At 39.3% G+C, this 26,144-nt stretch overlaps 2 protein-coding genes across 2 annotated transcripts; both read left to right on the top strand.

Moving 5' to 3' along the window:
- Positions 1 to 13,323: 13,323 nt before the first annotated feature.
- LOC106454008 lies at positions 13,324 to 15,850 on the top strand. Its single transcript, XM_013896193.2, has 2 exons — positions 13,324 to 13,947; positions 14,002 to 15,850. Exons 1-2 carry the CDS (start codon positions 13,324 to 13,326, stop codon positions 15,799 to 15,801), a joined length of 2,424 nt encoding a protein of 807 aa, XP_013751647.1. The 3' UTR covers positions 15,802 to 15,850.
- A 6,728-nt stretch (positions 15,851 to 22,578) lies between these two features.
- On the top strand, positions 22,579 to 26,100 carry LOC106452120 (probable mitochondrial-processing peptidase subunit alpha-2, chloroplastic/mitochondrial). Its single transcript, XM_013894144.3, has 13 exons — positions 22,579 to 22,781; positions 23,204 to 23,422; positions 23,493 to 23,789; positions 24,167 to 24,334; positions 24,421 to 24,588; positions 24,673 to 24,750; positions 24,819 to 24,885; positions 24,999 to 25,096; positions 25,172 to 25,241; positions 25,348 to 25,418; positions 25,502 to 25,551; positions 25,614 to 25,726; positions 25,815 to 26,100. Exons 1-13 carry the CDS (start codon positions 22,743 to 22,745, stop codon positions 25,859 to 25,861), a joined length of 1,485 nt encoding a protein of 494 aa, XP_013749598.1. The 5' UTR covers positions 22,579 to 22,742; the 3' UTR covers positions 25,862 to 26,100.
- The last annotated feature ends 44 nt before the right edge of the window (positions 26,101 to 26,144 follow it).

The raw sequence follows: 26,144 nt of genomic DNA, 5'->3' as shown, positions 1-26,144 counted from the left end.
TAATTTATATTTTAAATTTGTATTTTCCAGGTGGGGGGTTGACGGATGTCTTGCATCGGACGTAACCGACACGATCAAGGGTTACTTCTCCATGCCACATCCAAACTGGAGTAAGACGCCTCACTACGTCAGAAAGACGTGGTTCAAAATTTACGCTGTAAGTTTCTATTAATTAATTATATATACTTTAATTTTTTCATGATTTATATATATACTTTCTAAAAAACTAATTGTTAATTTATTTTTCCAACAGCAAAAATATACTTGGGCCTTGGGGATCACTGAGAGGGTGAGGAAGAAGTTTAACGCGAAGGCGAAAGTTCGCTTGTTGGACACGGTCTCCAACTGGAAGGGTGACTGGATCGTGAAGGGGTATGAGCGTGGCAAACCCGCTGAGCTCACCACGGATGTGTGGGATGGCCTCATCCGTTATTGGCGCCTTCCTGATTCCATTAGAATCGCCCAGGCTTGCTCTAACTCCCGTAACACGGTCGATGAGCACGGGAACGGGCCGATGCTTCACACTACGGGCCAAAAACCCCACGCCGGTGTCCGTTTGGAAATGGTAATTAAATATTTTATTAAATAATTTTTTTAATATATATATTAATTTATTCTAACTTTCTTAACTGTTTTTTAGGCCAAAGAGACGGGACATCTCCCTTCTCTTATGGAACTTTACGAGAGGACCCACAAGAACAAGGCGGGCGTATTTGTAGATGGCAAGTCCGAGCAAATCTACAACGACGTAGTTGCTCGGGTTGAAGACCGCCAGACTCAGCTGACCGAGCAGTCTACCGACGGATTACCCGTCACCTTATCCACACTTGACGTGGATAAGATTTACGAGGAGGTAAATTTTCAAAAAAATTAATTTTTTATTATTCATTTAATTTAACTTTAAATTTTTACTTACAATATTTATTTTTTGTTTTTAAGGTTGTCCCTAAAAAAAAGGTTCCGTCAACGATGTTCCGAGAGCGACATCGTCTTATGGTCAGCGACGGGATGATGAAGTCACTGAGCTGTGTAGAGAGTCCGCTCAGCTGCGTAACGAGTTGACCGCGACAAAATCTCGTATGGGTGGAGTCGAGGGTTTCTTAGACGTTATTGCGGCCACAAATCCGGAATGGGAGTCCATGTTGAGGAACATGCGACAACAACATCCCATTCAAGGCGAGTCATCCGACGTACATAACGAGGCGGATGTTACGAGGAGGAGTGATGAATTCTACCGGGCGATGAACGACCCTTAGTTTTTTTTTTGGTTGTTGTATTATATAAATTCAAAACTTATTTATATATAAAATATTTTCATTTTGATTTATTTTTATTTTAAATTTTAATTTATTATTAAATTAAATAATTTTAATTATTTTTTAATTATATTTTTAAATTCTGTAAAATAATAAAAACGAAGTAAATTCGTAGCTAATGTACGACCTCTTTACGTGGAAACCTTACGAGGAAATGACGAGAAACAATTAACGACTATTTTACGAGGAAACATTTGCGAGGAAATAACGAAGAAAAGTTTACGAGTATTTTACGAGGAAATCGTTTCGTGGTTGTTACGTGTATTTTGCGAGGAAACTCTTTCAAGGTATTTACGTGTAGGTTACGAGGAACTCATTTCGAGGTATTTACGAGGAATTGTAGCGACGTCTTTGCGTGGAATATTGACGTGGTCTTTACGACGAATCGCCCTACTTCGTCTTTACGACGAAATATATTCCTCGCTAAGTTACGACGAATTAGCGAGGAAATATGTGTTACGACGGACGAGTAACGAGCAAACGCGCTTCCTCGCTATTTCGTCGTAAAGCCTCTTTTACGACGAAATAGCGAGGAAAACCGCCCTCGTTAAGGTGATGTTTTCTTGTAGTGACTCCCTTATGAAGTGATAACGTCGGTGTATATGTTTGCTTCTGCCGTGGAAAACAGGGTTCCTAGTAAGAGCAATTGCGGACTGATTGTCAATTCTGATGAGTACTTTCTCGATAGGTTGCTTGGTGACTTCACTTAGTAGCTCTTGTAGCCATATAGCTTGCTTAGCAGCCTCTGTTCCAGCCATGAATTCTGCCTCACAGGAAGAGAGAGCACTGTGTCCTGCTTACTAGAGCACTATGTAATCATGCTTTCACCCAAGTAGAAGATGTGACCTGCAGTGCTTCTTTCATCATCTATGTCCACATTGTGACTGCTATCGCTGTACCCACAAGCTTAGGGATCCCTAGTGATGATCTAGCAAACGTGAGACCAAGTGATGTAGTTCCTCGAAGATACCTAAGGCAATGCTTCATTGCTGCTTCGTGAGACACCTTCGAAGATGTCATATATCGGCTTAGGACTCCCACCGTGTATGAGAGATCAGGCCTTGTATGTATAAGATACCTTAGGCATCTGATGACTCTTCTACACCTTGTAGCATCGATATCTTCTTCTTCTCTATATTTTGACAACTTCAAACCATTCTCCATTGGGGTATGCGACATATTGCAGTTCTCCATCCCATTCTCTTCTAAGATTTTGAATGCATACCTTCTTTGGTTTAGACTTATATATCCTTCCTCTTGATGAACTTCAATCCCAAGATAGTAACTTAGTTTACCCAAGTCACTCATATCGAACTTTGACCCCATCTCTCTTTTAAAATCTCCAATGATCTTCTCGCTTGCTCCACACACGAACAAGTCATCTACATAAACATCCACAACGAGAATGCTCTGTCCCACGGTTTTCCTGTACACAGAGTGTTCCTTGGAGCACTTTTCAAACCCAAACTCGAGTAGTATCCGATTCAACTTGTTATTCCAAGCCCTCGGTGCCTGTCGCAGTCCGTACAATGCTTTGTTGAGCTTATATACCTTTCTCTCACTTCCCTTAACCTCGAAACCTTTAGGCTGTGTAACATAAACGATTTCTTTTAATTCTCCATGAAGGAAGGCCGTCTTAACGTCGAGGTGATGAACTTCCCATCCGTTCGTAGCTTCAATACCGATAAGTAGTCTAATGGTTTCAAGGCGTGCTACGGGAGCAAAGACCTCATCAAAATCGATCCCTTGTTGTTGCACATACCCTTTTGCCACTAGACGAACTTTACACTTATTGATCGACCCATCAGAATTGCGCTTTATCTTAAATATCCATCTGAGACCAATGGGTTTAGCTCCAATCGGTAAGTCAACTAGTGTCCATACCTCATTCTTCTCGATAGACTGTATCTCATCCTTGCACGCGTCTATCCATTCCTTTAGCATACTAGCCTCCACAAAATTTCTTGGTTCGTTGTTTATACACAACAGTAGCAACTCTCCTTCTTCTTCAGCTATCATCACGTAATCTTTAAGGTATTTTGGTCTGGAATTTTGTCTCTCACTTCTTCTCAACACTCTGTTTTCTTTTTCTCCTTCGCTGACTGGTCCAAAAATATATGTTCCCGAGTTTTGAGCTTCATCATCATCGTAATCTTTGTTTTCTTCCTCATCGTGTGACGCTGGAATCTATGCAAGCTTTTCGGCGTCGTGGTTTGAGTTCTTAGTGATCCCATGGTTACCGAACTCACCCATCGTGACCGTGAAGTCACCATAGCTTTCTACCTTTGCATCGTATTTCTTCCAGTTCAAGCTTTTTGTCTCGTAAAATACGACGTCGCGACTTACTACAATTCTCCGTGTTTCAGCATCAAACCATCTGTAGGCCTTGGATCCCGGCTCTGTTCTAAGATGAACTAGTATTCTTGACCTATCGTCGAGCTTTCTTAGGTGCACCTTATCGACCTTAGCATAGCTCAAACATCCAAATATCCGTAGGTGACTTATGTTTGGCTTTCTCCCTCGGAGCACTTCGTATGGCGTCTGATTACGCAAGGATCGTGTGACTATCTTGTTTATCAAGTAAGTTGCATGTCGTATTGCTTCACCCCACAAATAATTAGGCATGTGCATATGCTTAAGTAAGCTTCTCGTCATCTCCATTAACGTTCGATTTCTTCTATCCACCACTCCGTTCTGTTGTGGAGTATACGGAGCTGTTAGATGCCTTGTGATTCCTTCTTCATCGCAATACGCATTGAATTCGTTTGACACGAACTCGCCACCTCGATCCGTTCTAAACGTTCCCACATATCTATAAATGATATAGCTCCTTTTCCCTTAATATCAATCCTGGAATCATCACCAAATCTTACTTTCCTTGTGATCGTCTTGTCCATGCTTGAGAAGTATCTTTGATCTCCTGTCATATGATTGCTAGCTCCATTATCCAAGTACCAGATGTCCTCAGCATTATTCGTTTCATACTTCTCTGGATTACAATTCTTCTCATTAAGATAGACTACCTCGTTCATCATTAACTCATCCGCATTCTGTGTGTCCAAGTTGTCATTCTCTTGTGTCTCTTGTAGTTTGAAGAGGCGGTCAAGACAATCTGAGGCGTAATGTCCTAGCTTATCACATCGATAACACATTATCCTTGATGTGTCTACTGCTCCGTTGAAGCGCCCTCTTCCACGTCCTCTGTAATATGATCGTCCCCCACGTCCTCTGCCTCGGTAGTTTCTGTTATAATCTCGGTACGGTTGATTTGTTTGTGACTCTGAGCTCTCGTACATCAGTTTAGATTGATCTTCTTGTGGGTCTTCTTCTTCATGTACTCTTTCCTCATACGCCTTTAGTCTTCCTACTACATCTTCAAATCTCGCCGTCTTTAAGTCAAGCATCTTCTCAAGTGCTGCTACCATAAGTATGTATTTCTTCCTTGGCAAGCAATCAAGGAATTTCTCCACAAGTTTTGTTTCTTCAATGGTCTCTCCTAGGGCTGTTGATTTCGATGATAATTCTCCAAGTTTGTCGACAAATTCATCAATTGAATCAGTCTCCTTCATCTTCAAACGATTAAAATCCGCCATTAGAGTTTGCAGCCGCGCTTCTTTGACTCGATCAGCACCAACATGTCTTGTTTTTATAGCCTCCCATATCTCTTTTGCGGTGTCTAGGTTTCCAACCTGCAGTGTCATCGATTCTGGTATCGACTGGAACAAAAGTGCATTTGCCATAACGTTCTTTTCTCCTTCGGTTTCGCCTAGGTCTATAGCTTCCCATGCCTTATGAACTTGTAAAGCAACCTTCATTTGTATCGTCCAAACCGTATAATTTGTATGACTCAGAATCGGACACTTTATGCTTGAAGAACCTCCCTTCATATTGCTTGTCGTAGCAACGATCTCTCCCATGATTTGATTTAGCTCTGATACCAAATCTAGAGTTTAAAGAATATATAAAGTATAACTCACTTTATTAATGATTAAGGGTCCGATTGGTAATGGCTGTAGCTTTAAAAATTTTGCTGTAGAAAAAAATCTGTAGACTTTTTGCTGTGGCTTTAGATTTTATTGCTGTAAAATTTTATGGAAAGCACTAAAAAATTGCTTTGGATATTTGGCTCTGCAGAGCACTTGTACAGCTGTAGGTTATTTTAAGAGCTGTGGTTTCAAAAAAAAATTTAAAGCTTGATTGCTCTGAATTTGGTGCTGTAAAAATAAATATAACCGTGGACAACACCTACAGCAACTACCAATCACCTCCTAAGAAAACTAACTCAAAAACTTAAGCTCTCAATCTCTAAACTCATAAGCTTTGTAACATCTTGACATCTTCTTATATAGAGATTGATATTTCCTAATCCTTATAGGTAATACATTTAGATAACTCCTAAATATGTTAGTATTTCTATTTCCATAACCCAGTAGGATTAGGTTAAAAACTTATAACTCAAGTTTCCTTTTCTTTCGAGCTTACTCCAACACTTAACACAAATTCATAAGATTAAGACAATTAAAATAATAGAAAATTAAAAAAGAGAAAATTGAAAGGTTCTTAATTAGCCATTTAAAAAAAAACAGTTTCAATACTGACACATATGTGTTTTTTATCTATTGATTCTATTTTACAAAAAAAATAAAAAATAAATACATTAGTATAATATTAATATTTTTTAAAAAAAATCTTTCATGGGTTTGGTTTTTATCGATGGACATGCTCTTATATGTTTTAATGAAAGTTGTAACTAGAACCCCCAAAATTGAAACTAGTAAAACGCTCACATAAAATAAAAAGTAAAAACGGATGAGAAAGCTTCATTGATCAAGAGATAAGTATTTTTTATATCGATCTAAAGATTACGATATAACATTTCAGTATAATGAATTTGTACGTGGACTACAGAATTTCATAAGATATCCTAGACTATGTTGTTCGTGTATTTTTTTAACATGTCTTAAAAATTCGGTTACCTTACTACCTAAACACTCAGTGTTTTAAAATTTTCATTTCTTTTATAAAACAGTGATCTTTTCATAACTTCTGATTTTCCTAAAGATGAATGAGAGTAATTAGAGACGAAAGAGATATGGCTAGGGTTCGTGGCATTAGAATTAGCAGTGCACTGAGCACGGCCCACGACTCCATTAATCATGTTTTACAAAAGTCGGACGACCATTTCTCTCTTTTTCTCTCCAGTTATAACAACGAAACTGTTACACTCGTTATTCACGTGAGCTATATATATTTCCAAGTTTGGTACTCTCTCAAATCTCAATAATCCACAAATCATGTGAATATAAAAACTCCAATGCCATTTTCTTATAATCTTACAGCTTTCGTTTTCATATAAAATTGATTTTATCATCCAAACATGCAACATTTTTTCTGTTATTTGATGTACTTTGGTTTAGGATTATTATATGTATCTTACCCGTAAATAGTAGAAGTATAAGGTTGTGATCAAACCATAACTCTTTAGCTCTATAAAAAAAATCAAAAAAAAATTTGGTATAAATGTTAAATTTTATACCAATTTTTTTAATTTTGACAGAAGATACACAGATAACTAGAAGCAGAAAAACAAAAAAGAAAACTAAACAATGTAGAAGAGGGAGAAGGAAAGCAACATGAAGATCTAGGAGACAATGGACAATTAGAAATACTAGCTAATAGGATAGACAAGAAGCAAAAGCTGGAATGAGAGAAGAACATTGCCAAGTGTGAAGAGTATCTTTGATATAAGATGAGATCACGCTCAGTAATTTGTGGATTCCCCAAAGCGCTGTTCCAAATGATTGATACCGACACCACACAGCTTTGCTAATCACCATTCAACTGAAAACCCGAGCATCCAAACCACCACCAGAAGTAGGAGATTTGGAACCAGAAGCTACAAACCACATATCGCACCAGAGAGCTATGCGCGCTGTCAAGCTTGTCATAACAAGATCGCCGGAGTCACATTTATTCGGATCGACTTCAGAAGTAATGCGACCCACATGGGTTGCGGTGAGGCCACATAAAGACGAAGCTCCTCCAACCTGCAAGCAAGACTATAAATTAGTCCACCAGTGAGGACCAAGTGACCCGCCAAAGGTACTGGGATAACCAATCTAAACCTGAGTCTTCTTCGAAGAACCAGCACTCCAATGACCCAAAGGAGAGCCTAGATCATCGCCTCATGCTAACCACGAGAACCGTAAGCTAGCTCCTACTTGCTCCCCTGGAATCACAGCAGTGAAGGAGAACCACATAGGATTCCAAAGAAACGGAGAGGAAGAAAAGCTATCAACACAGACTAAGCAAAAACATCCAAAGCGGCGTGAACGGTGAGGTAGAAGGCATGGCCGCTGCTGGTGCAGAACAGAAACAAGGTCATAGACTGTTCGTTTTAAACTAAGACCAAAAGCAGCACACGATGAACGTCGGAGCTACAACTACTACACAGCAGCTTTCACCGCGACGCACGCGCCTCTGGAACAGACCCCAAAGCCCAACTTGATCGAAAACAGAGGAAACATCCACCACTCGACGCCAAGAGAAAGACACCATCCTCCACGCTAGACTGCTCCTCTCCAAGACCAGATCTGGAGAGAGAAGCCACCCACACTCAGCGACGCGCCTGCACCGCTAACGGATGAGTAGATCGAGAAACTTGAAAACACTGATCCACTCCACCAGAGACCCAAAACACCGACTTTCCGATAGTTCACACCATCTACACTCGTTACGACACCAAATCTCCACCGAGCAGCAGCCGGAGACAAACCTACGGAAGTAGATCTAAACCCCAATATGCTTTGCTTCATCGTTTCAGGGCTGCCAACATATCATATAGAGGAGATGAGTCCGCCGAAGAGCAAAGGAGAGAAGCAGAAGAAAAAACAAAGCCTCCGACGGTGGAGACCGTCAGAGCGTTTTTTTTTAGAGAGGATATTAAAACTTTTGTGGGTAAATTTTTTATAGTGACTGGTCCACCCTGAAAGGTCTCATATCTAGGAAAATCTCATTAGTGCCGTAGAAACTTGTGAACCATCTGCGACGAGATTTTTTTGGAAAGGTTTCAATATCACCCTGCTGACAAAGAATCGAACTTGCGACCTGTAACAGTTGTGTGTGGGAATCTCATTGAAACCACTAGGCTATTAATGATATCTCATAAATCAAAATATTACTAGGTTGTTTTTCTTAATACATGTAGGTGAAATTTTATGCGGTTTCTTCAGAAAAAAAAAGAAAAATTTTTCTACGGACAAAATGTTTAGAATGGCGTTCTCGATTTATTTTGGAGAAAATTGCATTTCTTACATTATTGAAGCTATATTTAATCTGTTATCGTATAGCCCACCCGGTGTAATGCCATATGCTGCATTTCCACTGATCACCATTAAGATGAGACCCATCTGTTATAGAATACTACTAGTCTACTATACTCATTCAATAAATGAGAAAAAGTCTTGAGCGTAGTTGGTGAGTTACTATTACTTCCTTAGATATCTTATCCATATAAATAATTAACAATTTAAATTTACTTTAACAATGCTATTAATTAAGGAAAAAATAAACTATGCATAAAATTTATTATTTATAGTTTTACTAGAGTTTCTATTAATTTAAAATTTTATAAATATAAACATAAAATTATATTTTATTTTATTTATGAATCTTTTTATAATTTGAAAATTTTACAAAAATATTTCTCATATAAAAAATTTCAACCCAAATTTTAGATATTATCAATAAAATATAATATAACTTTATATAATATTTATACACATTTAAAATTAATATAAATATAAATTTGTGTTACCTACTTACCTATATAATCCTTCAGATTTTGTAGGTCTTTTATTAATTCTAGTTCCTTACTTTTAAGTATACAGTTCTCAATCTTATATTTACCTGGAATACATTTATTCCATAAGTCTCTATCATTTTCTAAAATAAGTATGTTCATAAGTATAAAAAAGAGAGAGGATGGAATCTTTTTGCTCTTTTTTTTCACTTAAAAAGATTAGCTTGGTCTCGAAACTTGGAGAATTAATTAAATGTTTATTAGGAATTATATTGTGGTAAAATTGAAATTTATCTTTATGTTATAAATCATATTGTGAATGTCCATAACCGGCCCGGTTCATAACCGGTCCAATGCTAGAGAGAGAGACGACCTTGAGGAGAGAGACAGAGAGAATCGACATCTTGTATTTTCCTTATTAGATTATGATTTGTACTCTTTCCATATTTGTATTTCATTTCTTTAGTCTTTCCATTATTCTATGACGGTGTAATTCCCTATATATAAAGGGCTCCTGATGTTTATGAATAATACATAAACATACAGATTATATTCTCTTGTTTCACAACACGTTATCAGCACGATAGAATCTAAATCCCTAAGCTAAATAAAACTGCCTAAAACCCTAACCCTAATCGGCGAACATCCTTACCGGCGAACAATCCTAATCCCGATCGCGAAACCTTACATCCCGATCCTTGTTTGCAATCTGTTCCCGATCAGCTTTAGCTCAAGGCGTTCCTGATCCTAGCTCAGACGATCTCGGCTTGTTCAACCTCAGCTCGCAAACAAGACGATCTCAGACAGCTCGCGGACAGCTCGCGACCCGATCAACACGTTGGACAGCTCGCGTTCCCGATCTCAGCAATCAGACAGCTCGCGACAACATCAGCTCGCGTTCCGATCAGTTCCAGCTCGCGGTTCATCTCTTTGGCGGTCCATTCAACCCTACTTGAGGTTAAGGTAATTTGAAACCTTAAAGAGAACCGATAATCGAATTTGATTGTTTGATAAGAATCGAAACCATAAAAACTACAAATCCTAATAGTATGATCTAATATTGAAATCAAAACCATAGGGTAATAGATCAAAACCCAAATGAGTAAATCGAAGCTCATAATCATAAGGTCGATACCCCAAACCCTAATTGAGATTGATTGTTTGATCAATTAAAATCGAAACCTTAATGGTTTTGAATCTCAAAACCCCAATGATCTAAGATCAACCCTACTTGAGGTTAAGGTAATTCGAAACCTTAAAGAGAACCCATAATCGAATTTGATTGTTTGATAAGAATCGAAACCATAAAAACTACAAATCCTAATAGTATGATCTAATATTGAAATCAAAACCATAGGGTAATAGATCAAAACCCCAATGAGTAAATCGAAGCTCATAATCATAAGGTCGATACCCCAAACCCTAATTGAGATTGATTGTTTGATCAATTAAAATCGAAACCTTAATGGTTTTGAATCTCAAAACCCCAATGATCTAAGATCAAAATAGAAACCCTAATATCCATGATCCTAGCCGCATACATGCTTATTGCATGAATGCATGAAATCGATTTTATTTAAAACCCTAATACTAAAATACATTTGATTTTATAAACCCTAATTCGAAATCAAATTGATAGATTGAATGAATTAAAATCGAAACCCTAATCTAATGCTTTGAATCGAAATTGATTGTTTGAATGATTGTATGTTTGGATATAGTATGCTAGCCTTGATTAATTAAAACCGTATTGAATTTGATAACATATAAATCGATTGCTAGGATTGATAATCTCATTCTTGAATTTGGTTGTTTGAATTGATAAAACCGATTGAATGATTTTCAAATTGAAGTCGTATTGATTGTTTGATCGAAACCCTAATGTCTTGAAATTAAAATCGAATACTATCTTGTTTGATTGATTAAAACCGAATGCTTGAATTGAAATAAAAATCGCTTGCTAGGTTAAATGATTTATGCATTCTCGTCTTGATAATGATCCGGCTAGTATTGATAGTTTTCATACATTCTCGAATGAACCCTAATTGTTGCATTGCTCGACAGTTTGATTGCAATTACACATTGAACTCTTAGAAAACCGTTTGCTAAGATTGAAAACGAATAATCATTGTATTGATTGCATTGAAACTGTTTGCTAAGATTGTAGCCGTGCGGCTTGTTTGCATCATGCATTCATAATAGTATGAAGTGATTGCATATAGAATCTGAATGCTAAGATTGAACATGTATGCATCATATACGAATGACCTATTTGCATCATACCTAGAATTCGGATTGCTTGAGCATATTGATTGCATTCGCTTGAACACTTTTAAATCTAAATTATGAAACATATGATTTCAAATGTCGAAAATCAACAATTTGGATTTTGCTTCCCTAAGTCTCTCTGGAGATAATTACTTGCAATGGGCACTTGATGCTAAGATCATCTTAAAAACCAAGGGACTCGGTGAATTTATCACCGAGGGCAATAATGCAAGTGAGAAAGATAGATACAGTGTGATATTGATTATACGCCATCATCTTATTGAGAGTCTCAAATATCAGTATTTGACTATTGAGAATCCTCTAGACCTTTTGACAGAGTTGAAAACGAGATATGATCACCAGAGAACGGTGTTATTACCAAAGGCTATGTATGATTGGAGGAATCTCAGAATCCAGGACTTCAAGTCTGTGGACGAGTATAACTAGGCCCTGTTTAAAATAGTTTCAAAATTGAAACTGTGTGGTGAGGATATAACAGATAAGGATATGCTTGAGAAAACCTTTTCCACCTTCCACACAAGCAATGTGTTGTTACAACAACAGTACCGTGAGAAGGGCTTCATAACTTATGCTAATCTGATCTCTTGTCTCTTGCTCGCTGAGCAGAACAATGAACTATTGATGAGAAACAGTGAATTGAGACCTCCTGGAACAAACCCATTACATGAGGCACATGCGACCGTAGAGGCTAAGAAAGAGTCGAACCATGTCCAGAGTGATAGCCAACACAACCGTGGTCGTGGAAAATGGCATGGACGTGGTGGTCGAGACCAAAACTCGTTTGGTCGAGGCCAAGGCAACTCATATGGCCGTGGCTCCTATGGAAGCCGTGGACATGGCCGAGGCTATGGTACATCTTTCAAGCCACAAAATTCGACCAAATTTGTGTGCCATAGATGTGGTATGGATAATCATTGGGATAAGACATGTAGGACTCCCAAACATCTCGTTGACCTCTACCAAAAGAGTTTGAAAGGGAAGAATCATGAAGCTCATATGACTTATCAAGATGGTGAAGATGATTCCAATCATGAACGAGACGATCTTATGGATTATGAAACTTTAGATTGTTTAAAATAATGAAGTTGAATTCGACATCTATGTTTTCGAGTTCTTTGCTTTATGTTTTCTATGTTTTGATTGCTTTGAACTTATTTTATTAATGAACGAAAATTTTCAAATGAAGTCTCTAAAGTATCATTCCGGGTATAGCCAGTCTCATAGAGGGCTACGGCCAGGCTAACATCCTGTTGCCCAAGGGTACGCATCTAGAGATATCTGATGCATTGTATTCACCTAGCTCTAAGAGAAGCCTATTGAGCTTTAAAGACATTCGAATGAATGGCTTTCATATTGAGACTAAGGGCGAAGGAAACAAAGAGTTCCTTCAGATCGTAGAGATCGGCCAAGGCTATAAGAAAGTCCTAGAGTCTATACATGCGCTCTCTACTGGCCTTTTACTATGCTAAGGTCGGAATGATAGAGACCAATTCTGGTGAGTTCATTATGCAGCATCATGATACCTTCACCACCAAGCAACTACTTTTCTATTTTCGGCTTTTTTTTTAAGATTTTTTTTTCTATCTATGATTTCCTTTTCTTAGATTTGCTATTTTTAAGAGGATTAGGATATTATAAACCGTCTCTAAGACCTATATAAGGTATTGTAAGTTGGCTTTAATATTTAGTTTTTTGGAAGATAATAAACTAGAGTTTTTCTCTAAAGCCTTGTATTGATTCGATTATGTCATCAATCCGAGAGCCTTGTATCGAATTTGATTAAGTTCTTCGATTCAAGAAGTCAGGTCTCTAAAGATTTAATCTAAATCTTTAGATTTGAGCTGAGTTACCGTTGATACGCTGCGCCAGGTTAGTATCAGAGCTTTGCTACGCTCCTAATTTTTTTTTCCATTCAACATGGCAAGACCTCGAAGAATACCAGTCCGAACCGAAGCAGAAATCACCCGTGATGCAATCGCTGAGCTTCAAGCTCAGATGCAACCTATCACCGCCGCCATCCACAACCTCAACGTTCAACATCCACCACCACCAGCTCGCAATAATGAAGAACAAGACGACAATGATGACGAAGAGGACGATGAAAACGTCAATTTGTTTGCCGCAGCCGCAGCAGCCCATGACGCTAATCCCTTTGCTCCTCTCTGCAACAACCGTGTCGTCGCTCCAGCTAACGTTCAAGCAGAAGATGTTCCATGGGAAAGAGGGTTTAAAACAGAGATTCCTGAATTTCATGGAAACGCCTCCGCTGAAGAACTCCTTGATTGGTTAGTGACGGTTGAAGAAATTCTCGAGTTTAAACAAGTCCCAATGGAACGATGTGTTCCTGTTCTGTCTATGCGCTTTCGTGGACGAGCAGCCCCATGGTGGTCACAATTGAAGGCTACTCGAGCTCGTCTCGGAAAACCTAAAATCTTGTCTTGGGATAAGCTTAAGTCGAAACTTAAGAAAACATTCCTGCCTTACAATTATGATCAGCTTATGTTCCAACGTCTCCATACCATCCGCCAGGGCACCCGTTCTGTGGCTGATTATTCCACATAATTTTTCTTGCTTCTCAACCGTGTGGATATTCAGGACTCCGAGCGCCAGTTAGTCGCACAATTCACAGCAGGGTTACGGCAACAAATTCAACACACACTAAATCTCTTCAATCCGTTGACATTGTCTGAAGCTCATCAACAAGCTTTAACCATTGAAGCTCGGACAAAGTCATCTTTCTCTTCCTGGACCAATGCTCTTTCTTCTCGCCCTAATCAAACACAACCTACGGCAGAAGATACAGTACCTGTCCAAAAAGACGCAGCCATCGTCCCTGTCATCGATAATCGCCAAGCTCGACCAAGTTCGCTACGATGTTTCTCTTGTGGAGAGATAGGTCACAGACAGGCTAACTGTCCCACGAGAAACCGGCGAGGCCTACTCCTTGATACAGCTGGTAATGACGTCGAAGTAATCTATGATGAAGAACCTGTCGAGACTCCAGACGAGATGGAGATGCTTACTGCAGATACCAGAACAGCTTTAATGCTACGACGCGTCTGTCTTGCACCCCGTGTTCCTGATGAGAATCCACAGCGTAAAAACCTTTTTCATTCAAAATGTACAATTGGAGGAAAGGTTTGCAAGTTCATCATTGATTCCGGGAGTAGTGAGAACGTTATCGCAGAGGAAGCTGTCACTAAGCTTCAACTACCAACAGAGGATCACCCGTATCCATATAAGCTCGCGTGGTTAGATCAAAAAACAGATTTATTAATAACGCGCCGTGCCTTAATCACTTTCTCGGTTGGAGATGCCTACAAAGATCAAATTCATTGCGACGTTGCTCCTATGGATGCTTGTCATCTTCTTCTAGGTCGTCCATGGATATATGATCGTCGAATTCTACATGATGGCTACAAAAATACTTACAGTTTTCGGTTTCAAAACCGCAACTTTACTCTTCAGCCGTCTGTACCGGAAAAACACCAGCCCCCAACGTCTCCAGTTCTGTTTCTCCAACGTAAACAATTTGAGGAAACGTTTCGTGAGGAAGGGATCGTCTTTGCTATCATCAACTCACAAACACCTGCGACATCTCCTGCAATTCCTCCAGAATTCTCTAATATTCTCCAGGAATTCCGTGATGTTTTTCCCGATGACTTGCCACCAGGACTTCCACCTCTTCGCGATATACAACATCGGATAGACCTGGTGCCAGACGCCATTCTTCCCAATAGAGCTCATTATCGTATGAGTCCCAGCGAACATGAAGAACTTAGGCGTCAAGTTGAGGATCTCGTGGCGAAAGGCTATTTGCGTGAGAGCCTTAGTCCGTGTGCAGTGCCAGCTTTGCTTATTCCAAAGAAGGATGGGTCTTGGAGAATGTGTGTTGACAGTCGTGCTATAAATAAAATTACGGTGCGCTATAGATTTCCAATACCACGTCTAGACGACCTCTTAGACCAAATTGGTGCTGCGACGGTTTTCTCTAAACTGGATCTTCGAAGTGGATATCATCAGATACGAATTCGTCCAGGAGATGAGTGGAAGACAGCTTTTAAAACGCGAGAAGGACTTTTCGAATGGTTGGTTATGCCTTTCGGCTTATCCAATGCACCAAGCACCTTTATGAGGGTCATGAATCAATCTCTACGACCATTTATTGGCAAATTCGTAGTAGTTTATTTTGACGATATTCTGATCTTCAGTATGACCTTATCAGAGCATATTGACCATCTGAAAGAAGTACTTCACGTTCTTCGTCGCGATCAGCTTTTTGCCACCCTCAAAAAGTGTGAGTTTGGTTCTCCACAAGTGAACTTCCTTGGATACATTGTCTCAGCGCAAGGACTCGCAGTTGATCCAGGCAAAGTTGAAGCAATCAAATCTTGACCTACTCCAACTACATTGTCAGCAACAAGAAGTTTTCATGGTCTTGCATCGTTTTATCGCCGTTTTGTGCCACAGTTCAGTGGTTTAATGGCGCCTCTAACTGATTGCATTCGTCGGGATGGTCTCTTTTCATGGACCCCTGAAGCATCTACAGCTTTCGAGATCATCAAAACAAAGTTGATTTCGGCCCCCGTCCTAGCTCTCCCCGATTTTACTCAAGTCTTTGAGCTCCATTATGATGCTTCTAAGCTCGGAATTGGTGCTGTCTTAAGTCAACGTGGCCGACCAATTGCCTTCTTCAGCGAAAAATTAGCGGGAGCTCGTATGCGATATAGTACTTATGATGTGGAGTTTTATGCGGTGATTCAAGCAATCAAACACTGGAGACATTATGTTTTTCATAAAGAATTTGTTCTCTTTACCGACCACGACGCCTTAAAACATCTGAGTAGTCAAGACAAAGTGTCAGCTCGTCATGCATCATGGGTATCGTACCTGCAGCAGTTCACATTTGTTATCAAACACACGTCGGGAGTATCCAATCGTGTGGCCGATGCGTTGAGTCGTCGACATTCCTTCCTGTCTGTTCTGCACGTCTCTGTCCCTGGCTTTGTTGCTTTTGCCGATATGTATGAATCGGATGACTTCTTTGGTCGAGTTCTTCTAGACGTTCAGGCTGGTCGTTCTCGTGATTTTACTCTTCATGATGGGTTCCTTTTTCGTGGTGATCGTCTCTGTATACCGGATTGTAGCCTTCGGCTTCAACTTGTTACAGAAACACATAATGAAGGACATATTGGGCGTGATAGGACTTTGCACTTGCTCTCTCAATCGTATTTCTGGCCAACGTTACGGCGTGACGTTGAGCGTTTTGTTGAGCGATGCACGACTTGCCAAAAGTCGAAAGGCCATGCCACTAATGTTGGTCTCTACCTTCCCCTCCCTATTCCGACCCAGCCGTGGTCCGATATTAGTATGGATTTTGTTAAGGGACTTCCGCGCACACAAAAGGGATTTGATTCTATCTTCGTCATTGTCGACCGTTTCTCTAAAATGGTGCACTTCGTCCCGTGTAAAAAGACCACGGATGCTGTTCAAGTTGCCATACTTTTCTTTCGTGAGGTGTATAGACTCCATGGGTTGCCAACTTCTATCGTTTCTGATCATGATTCTCGGTTCTTAGGACATTTTTGGCGTTCCTTGTGGAAGATGTTGGGTACTAGTCTCGACATGAGTACGGCTTATCATCCTCAAACGGATGGACAAACCGAGGTGACTAATCGGTCATTGGGGAACTTGCTGCGTTGTCTTGTGGGGGATTCAATTACAAAATGGGATTCTAAGCTTCCTCAAGCAGAGTTCGCTCATAATCATGCCCTCAATCGAAGTTCCGGATACAGTCCATTTCAGGTTGTTTATGGATTTCTGCCTCGTGGACCACTTGATCTTACTTCTCTTCCGGATCGCACACGTATTCATGGAGTGGCTGATGATTTTATTGACAATATTCATACCGTTCATGAAAAGGTTGTTGCCAATCTCGAGTCATCGTCAACAAAGTACAAAGCGGCTTCTGATTCGCATCGTCGTCGTGTTCTTTTCGAAGTTGGTGATCAGGTGTGGGCATTTCTTACCAAGGATCGGATGCATGCGTATGCTTACAATAAACTTAAGGCCAAGAAGATAGGACCTCTTACAGTCCTCGAGAAGATAAATGATAATGCATATCGCTTGCAACTTCCCGCCAACATCAACACTTCTGATGTCTTCAATGTGAGGTATCTCTCGCGTTTTGTTCCACCAGACCCAGCGCCAGATTCGCGGTCGAATCCTTCGCACCCGGGAGGACCTGATGCAGCATCATGATACCTTCACCACCAAGCAACTACTTTTCTATTTTCGGCTTTTTTTTTAAGATTTCATTTTCTATCTATGATTTCCTTTTCTTAGATTTGCTATTTTTAAGAGGATTAGGTTATTATAAACCGTCTCTAAGACCTATATAAGGTATTGTAAGTTGGCTTTAATATTTAGTTTTTTGGAAGATAAAAAGTAGAGTTTTTCTCTAAAGCCTTGTATTGATTCGATTCTGTCATCAATCCGAGAGCCTTGTATCGAATTTGATTAAGTTCTTCGATTCAAGAAGTCAGGTCTCTAAAGATTTAATCTAAATCTTTAGATTTGAGCTGAGTTACCGTTGATACGCTGCGCCAGTTCACGTCCCAAGCATTTAATGATTACTGTATGTCCATGGGGGTAAGTGTGGAACACTCCGTGGCACATGTACATACACAGAACGGCTTGACTGGATCATTCATAAAACGAATTCAGCTAATAGCTAGACCATTGCTTATGAGGTCTAAGCTTCCGGCCACAGCTTGGGGACACACGGTCTTGCACGCGGCTGAACTGATTCGTATCAGACCGTCAAGTGAACATAAATATTCTCCATCACAATTGCTTACGGGTCATGAGCCAGACATATCCCATCTTAAGACATTTGGTTGTGCCGTCTATGTACCAATTGCTCCACCACAGAGAACAAAGATGGGACCTCAAAGGAGGATGGGGATATATGTTGGATATGATTTCCCCACGATTATAAAATACCTTGAGCCAACTACGGATGATTTATTTAAGGCCAGGTATGCGGATTGTCACTTTGATGAATCCGAACATCCAACATTAGGGGAGATAGCAATAAGCTGGTAAAAAAAGATTACATGGAATCAAACATCCTTATCTTGGCAAGATCCTCGGACTCAAGAATGTGATTTAGAAGTCCAAAAGATTATACATTTACAAAAGCTAGCTAATCAATTGCCAGATTCCTTTTCTGACCCGAAAAGAGTGACTAAGTCATATATACCAGCTGCTAATGCACCAATCAGAATCGATGTTCAAGAGGGACACAATCAAGTTGCTACAGAGTCTAGACAACGTTTGAAACGTGGTAGACCAATAGGTTCCAAAGATAAGAACCCTCGGAAAACTAAGAAAGGTGCAGAGAATGAAACCTAGGTTGTTGAAACCCTAGACACGACCGCGGCCGTTCCTAATTCCCGGGACTTAACTGCGCCCGATCCCAAAACCTAATAGCGATCACGGCCGATCATGAATGCTTAGATGCGGCCGGCCCTGATGTATCTAATACTGATTCTTGGGACGCCAAGATTCAAGGTACTGAAGGTTCTGATAATAATGAGATCTCAATAAACTATGTCTTGTATGGGATACAATGGAACATAAAGAATGTCGACATTGATGATATATTTGCATACAAGGTAGCACTTGAACTTATGGATTTGAATGAGGATCATGAACCCACGTCTATTTATGAGTGCACTCAACGATCAGATTGGATCAAATGGAAAGAAGCTATAAACGTGGAGTTAAACTCTTTAAAGAAGAGAGATGTCTTTGGACCAATAGTCCGGACACCATATGATGTTAACCAAGTCGGCTATAAGTGGGTCTTTGTGAGAAAAAGAAATGAACACGGCAAGGTCGTGAGATATTAAGCACGGCTTGTTGCACAAGGATTCTCACAGAGACCAGAAATCGATTATGAGGAGATATACTCCCCTGTGGTGGATGCTACTACTTTTAGATTCCTGATAAGTTTGGCTATAAGAGAGAAATTAGACTTTCGGTTAATGGATGTTGTAACTGCATACTTATATGGGCCACTGGATAATGAGATTTATATGAAAGTACCAGAGGGTATAGAATTGAAAAACAAATCGAGTACTCGAGAACAACACTGTATAAAGTTGAATTAGTCACTTTATGGATTGAAACAATCAGGCCGAATGTGGTACAATAGGTTAAGTGAGCACCTAGAGAGAGAAGGATACAAGAATGATCCGATCAGCCCTTGTATCTTTATAAAGAAATTCGGCCAAAGCTTTGTGATTATAGCAGTGTATGTTGATGATTTAAATATCATAGGAACCTCTAGAGAGATTTCCCAAACAGTTGAATATCTTAAGAAAGAATTCGAGATGAAAGATCTTGAAAAAAACAAAGTTTTGTTTGGGATTACAGCTTGAGTACATAAGAGATGGAATCCTTGTGCATCAAATGGCATATACAGAAAAGTACTCAAGAGATTCAACATGGCCGAGTCTCACCCATTATCTAGCCCCATGGTCGTGAGGTCCCACGCCCTGGACACTGATCCGTTCCGTCCTAAGATGGACGATAAAGATGTCCTTGGTCCCGAAGTGCCATATCTCAGTGCCATAGGAGCTTTGATGTATCTGGCTAGTCACACGACCAGATATATGTTTTGCCGTGAATCTATTGTCTATATTAAGCTCTTGTCCAATCCAAAGGCACTGGAACGAGATTAAACATGTTTTTCGTTACCTGCAAGGAACGAAAGACTTGAGTTTATTTTATACTAACCAAAACAAAGAAGGTTTAGTTGATTTTGCTGATGCAGATTATCTTTCGGATCCACATAATGCTCGATCACAGACAGACTATGTTTTCACACATGGTGGAACGGCCATATCATGGCGTTCCATGAAGCAGACGATCGCGGCCACATCTTCAAACCATTCGGAGATCTTGGCTGTTCATGAGGCCAGCCGCGAGTTGTTCAGAACAGGGAGAGTAATACGTGTTATACTCTTTTTCCTTCACCATGGTTTTGTCCCACTGGATTTTCCTGGTAAAGTTTTAATGATACAACATCTAAAGCGTGTTACAATCCTTGTATGGTTATGGCATCCAAGGAGGAGTATTATAAATCATATTGTGGATGTCCATAACCGGCTCGGTTCATAATCGACCCAATGCTAGAGAAAGAGAGAGTCGACCGTGAGGAGAGAGAGAGCATCGGCATCTTGCATTTTCCTTATTAGATTATGATTTGTATTTTTTCCATATTTGTATTTTCTTTCTTTAGTCTTCGTTATTCTATGACAGTGTAATTCCATATATATAAAAGGTTCATTACGTTTATGAATAATACATAAACATAGAGATTATATTCTCTTGTTTCACAAGATTTTATTATTTATTACATTTTATTATACATTGCGTGGTTATAAAAAATTTAAAAACACTTTGGTACTTGAAAACGTGTTGTAATTTGAACCTAGAGACTGTTGAACATGATGCTACGTGGATGAATTAAAGACCATCATCCTCTACGAAATTGTTATTGTGACCACATGTTTTACGTAACAAATTTATTTGACAATGGACTAATTTCGGGATTACTTAGGATTCTACAAGGTTTAAACTTTTAATATATATAAGACTGTAATTGGGAAAGGAAAATCTGTTTTTTTAAACACTAAAAGATTAGATTAACATTAACCAAAGATTACACAAGGATTAAACACTAAAGCTGGCGAGTCACTAAACTCCCGGAGACTAGGCCAGTGGAATAAAGAACGTTCCCAGGAAACATAAGCCGACGGACAAACAAGTCTTCAGAGACAGACAAAGACTAAAGCTATGGTTTTACATATAACAAAATAGATCAAATCACAATACAGTGAACCAGAGAAGCTAAATCAGAAAGAAGAGGATTAGAAGGAAGAATACACCCGAGGACAAACATTATTCAGGAAGATCAAGCCATCACTCATTATATTGCTCCAACCATTTGAGGAGCCACGAGCAGGAAAGCGTTGATGCAACCAAGGAAGACGCAGTGAAGAGAGTGGTTTACCTAACGACTTCCCATGTCCTGGTGCTAAGAGAAGAAGCTCCAAATCCTTAATCGAACTGTTGCAAAGGAACCAAGGATAAGCAATCCTCTTTAACCCGACATCTTCTCCATCAGAGTGACCACTAAAGCTCTAAAATCCATCGAAGACAGAACCCAAAACTTCAAACGGTAAGATCCAAATGGCTTAGAGCACCAGCGAAGCAAAGTAAGAGCATAGATCAACAACAGAAGCGAAGACATGAGCCAAAACGACACGATCAATAGTCCAACAACATGGTTTTTTATCTAGATCTAGATCGGAAAACATGCAAAACCATAGCTAACTCAAAACACAGCCTAAAACAACAAGAGACTACACCGACCGACGCTGTGGCTGTGGAAGCCCACCGACGTCGGTCGGAGACATACGATTTGGTTGGAGAGAACAATAAAACGAGAGAGTTTGCGTTTAGAGAGAGAATGATTCGGCTAAAAGGAAAATCTCTTATATAGTTGAAAAATCCACAGAATAGTAATAATTAAAATATATTATCCTGATAAAATTATCCCCAATGTTAACCAGTCATCTCGGTTGGGGTGGAAGGCGTTTGCAAGAACAGATCAATGTGTCCGATGTTGTATCTTGAGTAAAAGGAGGATTTGTTGGCGGAGCTGCGGCATCAGAGTCCTCTCTTTGCACGGCGGCGCGTTTCCAAACGCGTGAACTGAGTTTGCTACATGCAGAAGCATTGGATGACACGTCAATTGCTTCTTTGAATGTTGGAACGCGTGGAATTGCTGTGTCACCCGATACAGGAAGACAAATCAATGTCGGTTATTTGGTTTCTTTGGGTTTATTTTGTATACGGGTTGAAATAAAAAGTTGACAAAAACAAAGTAATAATTAAAATATAAAATAATTAAATTAAACTTTAAATTTTTGTCCTAACTGCAGCTTAGAAATACTTTAAATCTTAAACATTAATCATTAAACTTAAATCCAAATACAAAATAAAATCTTTATTTAGTTTTAATAAATAATTTAAAAAACTTTCTATCTATTTCTATCGTATTTTTCAAATAAATATGGTCACACTTTTACGTTATCATGGGCTTTATTATGTAAATACAAATTTGGGAAGCAATTCGCACGATCCAATAAACTTGCAAAATATTAAGGAAAGCCTTTTAATCCTTCTCTCTCTCTTCTCTTCTCTGCTGTCGCCAGCCACCACCGGGACTCGTCAGACCGTTCTAGGGTTTCGCAGTAGTCATGTACCGCACGGCAGCTTTACGAGCCAAGGCACTTACGGTCAATGTCCCACTCCACCTTCTCCATTAACTTTTTCTTGTAGTGCAAAACCATTGGAACACACTAGTGTCTTCATTGATCTAGATTCGATCTTATCGTTTTCTAGCAAAAAGTTGTTTGTCTTTTTCCAATATCTATCGCAAATTTCTGGTTTTAGATTTTCGTAACCAAGTTGTAGTTTTTTTCCCCCAACATTTTGAAGAAAGTAGCCCAGTGTTGTCTTGTTGACAGGGGCGAGGAGCCTCTGAGATTTTGGGGCCGTAGACTATTTAGTAAAGATTTCAATAATTTGAAACCTAAATTCTTTTTTTCTTTCAAAAATTTCGAGGACTTGAATTGAATGTTTCATCAGGCAGGCTTGGCCATGTGTTGAGCATCATTGTGTAATGGCGCATGATAAAGATTTATGTTTTTGTTTATAGGGCTGTCTTAGCCGCAGTTTCAGGGCATCACGCTATGCAAGCTCCACTGCTGCTGCTGCAACGGCTTCACCAGTTTTCTCCGGTAGCTCGCTTCCTTCGTTGAACATTCCCTTGGACGGTATCTCTCTTCCACCATCACTCCCTGACAATGTCGGGCCTAGCAAAGTTCAGACCACTACTCTTCCCAATGGTCTTAAAATAGCCTCTGAGATGTCTCCGGTGAGACCTTCTTTTTCTATTGACTTTAGATTCAATTTCTCTTCGGTTTTTGTAACGAATTCATGTTCAGAATCCAGCAGCTTCCGTTGGCTTATACGTAGACTGTGGCTCTATTTACGAGACACCTTTATCCCGTGGAGCTACGCACTTGCTTGAGAGGATGGCTTTCAAGAGTACGCTGAACAGATCCCATGTTCGTCTTGTGAGGGAGATAGAGTCTATGGGAGCCAGTACTTCAGCCTCTGCTTCCCGAGAGCAGATGGGTTACACCATCGATGCTCTGAAAACTTATGTTCCTCAAATGGTGGAAGTGCTTGTCGACAGTGTGAGGAACCCTGCTTTCGTGGATTGGCAAGTCAATGAAGAGGTAAACTTGTTATGTTCCTGAAATGGTTGAAGTGCTTATTTAAACGATTTTCTTACGACTCAAAATCGGTTTAAACTGTTGTAAAATAATCTAAAATCTGTTAAATTAAGCAATAATGTTAGTACAAATTCAAAAAAAAATTCTAATTTCTTTTGTTTTTGTATATCTAATTTTGATAATTCTTAAACATTTTACTATATAAATGTAAAATATATATAAAATAATCAATAGTTCGTTAACGTCTAGAATCTGATAATCCTCTACAAAGCGACTAATTACCGTATATTTCCTGAACATTGGTTTGCTTTTCTCTCGCAAACATGAAAGCAAAACATCTGTTTTGACATTCGGTTTCTGTTGTTTTCTTCTCCCGACAGCTCCGGAAAGTGAAAATGGAGATAGGAGAACTTGCAAAGAACCCTATGGGTTATCTCTTGGAGGCGGTTCATTCTGCTGGTTACTCTGGCGCAATGGCAAATCCTTTTTATGCACCTGAATCTGCAATTAGCGGCTTGACTGGAGACGTCTTGGAGAAGTTTGTTTCCGTAAGATCACCTACAACTCAAGATCATTTGCAGTTATGTTTCTTCTTTTTTTGTCTTACTTATTTGGTACTTTGAAATATTATTAGGAGAACTACACTGCTCCACGAATGGTATTAGCAGCTAGTGGAGTTGAACACGAGGAGCTTTTAAAAGTGGTTGAGCCATTACTATCTGACCTTCCTAATGTAACTCGACCAGTGGAGCCTAAGTCTCAATATGTTGGTGGAGATTTTCGTCAACATACTGGTGATGAGGTAGGTACTCATCATTATTTATAAATCCAGTTCAATAGGGTTTATTTTTCCTTATATTTTTTTTTTGTTCCGGGCCATGGTCAGGCAACACATTTTGCGCTTTCTTTTGGAGTGCCAGGATGGGATAAGGAGAAGGAAGCTGTTATGGCCACTGTTCTTCAGGTGCCTATCTCAAATACTGATCTTTCACATGTAAAGATTTAATTGTGTACAAATCTTATTCTTATTAGATGCTTATGGGAGGAGGTGGCTCATTCTCTGCGGGTGGTCCTGGCAAGGGAATGCACTCTTGGCTCTGTAAGTTTCTCTCTGTGTTGTTTTTTTTTTCAACTCTCTTATCTTTTGGATCTAAGTTCTTTAGTCAGCGATGATTATGATGATAACGATGGATTACTTATTTGCCGATGCAGATCTCCGCATTTTGAACCAATACCAGGAGTTTCAATCATGCACTGCATTCACTGGCATCTTTAACAATTCCGGGTTGTTTGGGATCTATGGTTGCACTGTGAGTTTTTTTTTACACTAATTTCTAATTGTTGATCATTATGGTGGTTAAGTTACATTTCACTTTGGGTTGCAGAGTCCTGAGTATGCTGCAAAGGGAATTGAATTAGTAGCTGATGAAATGAAAGCTGTTGCTGAAGGAAAAGGTTTTTGTAAATTTACTTCCCCCTTCCTTTGTTGTTTTCAATCATTTGTTAATGTGTATACATTAAAAAACACATATTGTTTCATTTGGTTTATATGTTTTGTCAGTCAACCAAAAACATCTTGATCGCGCCAAGGCAGCAACTAAATCTGCAATTTTGATGAATCTTGAATCTCGGGTAGATCATTCATAACTTCCACTCTTTTCTTTTTTAAAGCCATGAGATAAAATCTTATCTAATTGTTTTGGTGTGATTTGCAGATGATTGTAGCAGAAGACATTGGTAGACAGATACTTACATACGGGGAGAGGTACATAACTACATATACACATTCCACATTTAAACCAGTTATAACCGGGTTCATATTTGCAGGAAGCCAGTGGATGCATTCTTAAAGACAGTGGACCAACTCACCTTAAAGGACATTGCAGATTTCACCAGCAAGATTATTGCAAAACCTTTGACGATGGGATCTTTAGGAGCAGGTAAAAGAAAAATAAGCATTTATTTTTCCTTTTGATTTGATCCAGTTTATTTATATTGTTACATCATTGTGTTACTTTTTGGTTGCAGTGTTGAATGTTCCAAGCTACGACTCCGTAAGCAGTATATTTTCTTGAAGCTCTCTGTTCAAACCAAGAGATCTTTTCTTGCATCATAAGAACGAGTTGGAGACTTGTAAAATAAAAAGAAAGCATTTTTTAGGAAGATCCAACCACTTCTCTTTTTGTTTTTCTTTTATTGTTTTATCTCATAGTTTTTTGAATTCTGAGAGAGGATAAGTCCACCAAAATGGCGACAATATACGACCATGTTTCCAACTTGGGTTCGTGAATAATACCATTGATACGTTTACCAACTTCTTGTTTTATCTTCAGTTTCTATTTTCTTTCTTTTCTTTTT

This window comes from Brassica napus, chromosome C5 (assembly GCF_020379485.1).
Source record: "Brassica napus cultivar Da-Ae chromosome C5, Da-Ae, whole genome shotgun sequence".
In the NCBI taxonomy this organism is placed as follows: domain Eukaryota; kingdom Viridiplantae; phylum Streptophyta; class Magnoliopsida; order Brassicales; family Brassicaceae; genus Brassica; species Brassica napus.
The sequence above is the reverse complement of the archived record's forward strand: the minus strand, read 5'-3'. Positions and strand labels throughout refer to the sequence as shown.

What these genes read in the sequence shown, in the direction of transcription:
- LOC106454008 (XM_013896193.2), top strand. Translation starts at nt 13,324, where the DNA reads ATGGCAAGACCTCGAAGAATACCAGTCCGAACCGAAGCAGAAATCACC. An exon ending in TCCGCCAGGGCACCCGTTCT is followed by an intron (nt 13,948 to 14,001) that starts GTGGCTGATTAT and finishes GTGGATATTCAG; the next exon opens with GACTCCGAGCGCCAGTTAGT.
- LOC106452120 (XM_013894144.3), top strand. Translation starts at nt 22,743, where the DNA reads ATGTACCGCACGGCAGCTTTACGAGCCAAGGCACTTACG. An exon ending in GGGAATGCACTCTTGGCTCT is followed by an intron (nt 24,886 to 24,998) that starts GTAAGTTTCTCT and finishes TTGCCGATGCAG; the next exon opens with ATCTCCGCATTTTGAACCAA. An exon ending in ATACTTACATACGGGGAGAG is followed by an intron (nt 25,552 to 25,613) that starts GTACATAACTAC and finishes TCATATTTGCAG; the next exon opens with GAAGCCAGTGGATGCATTCT.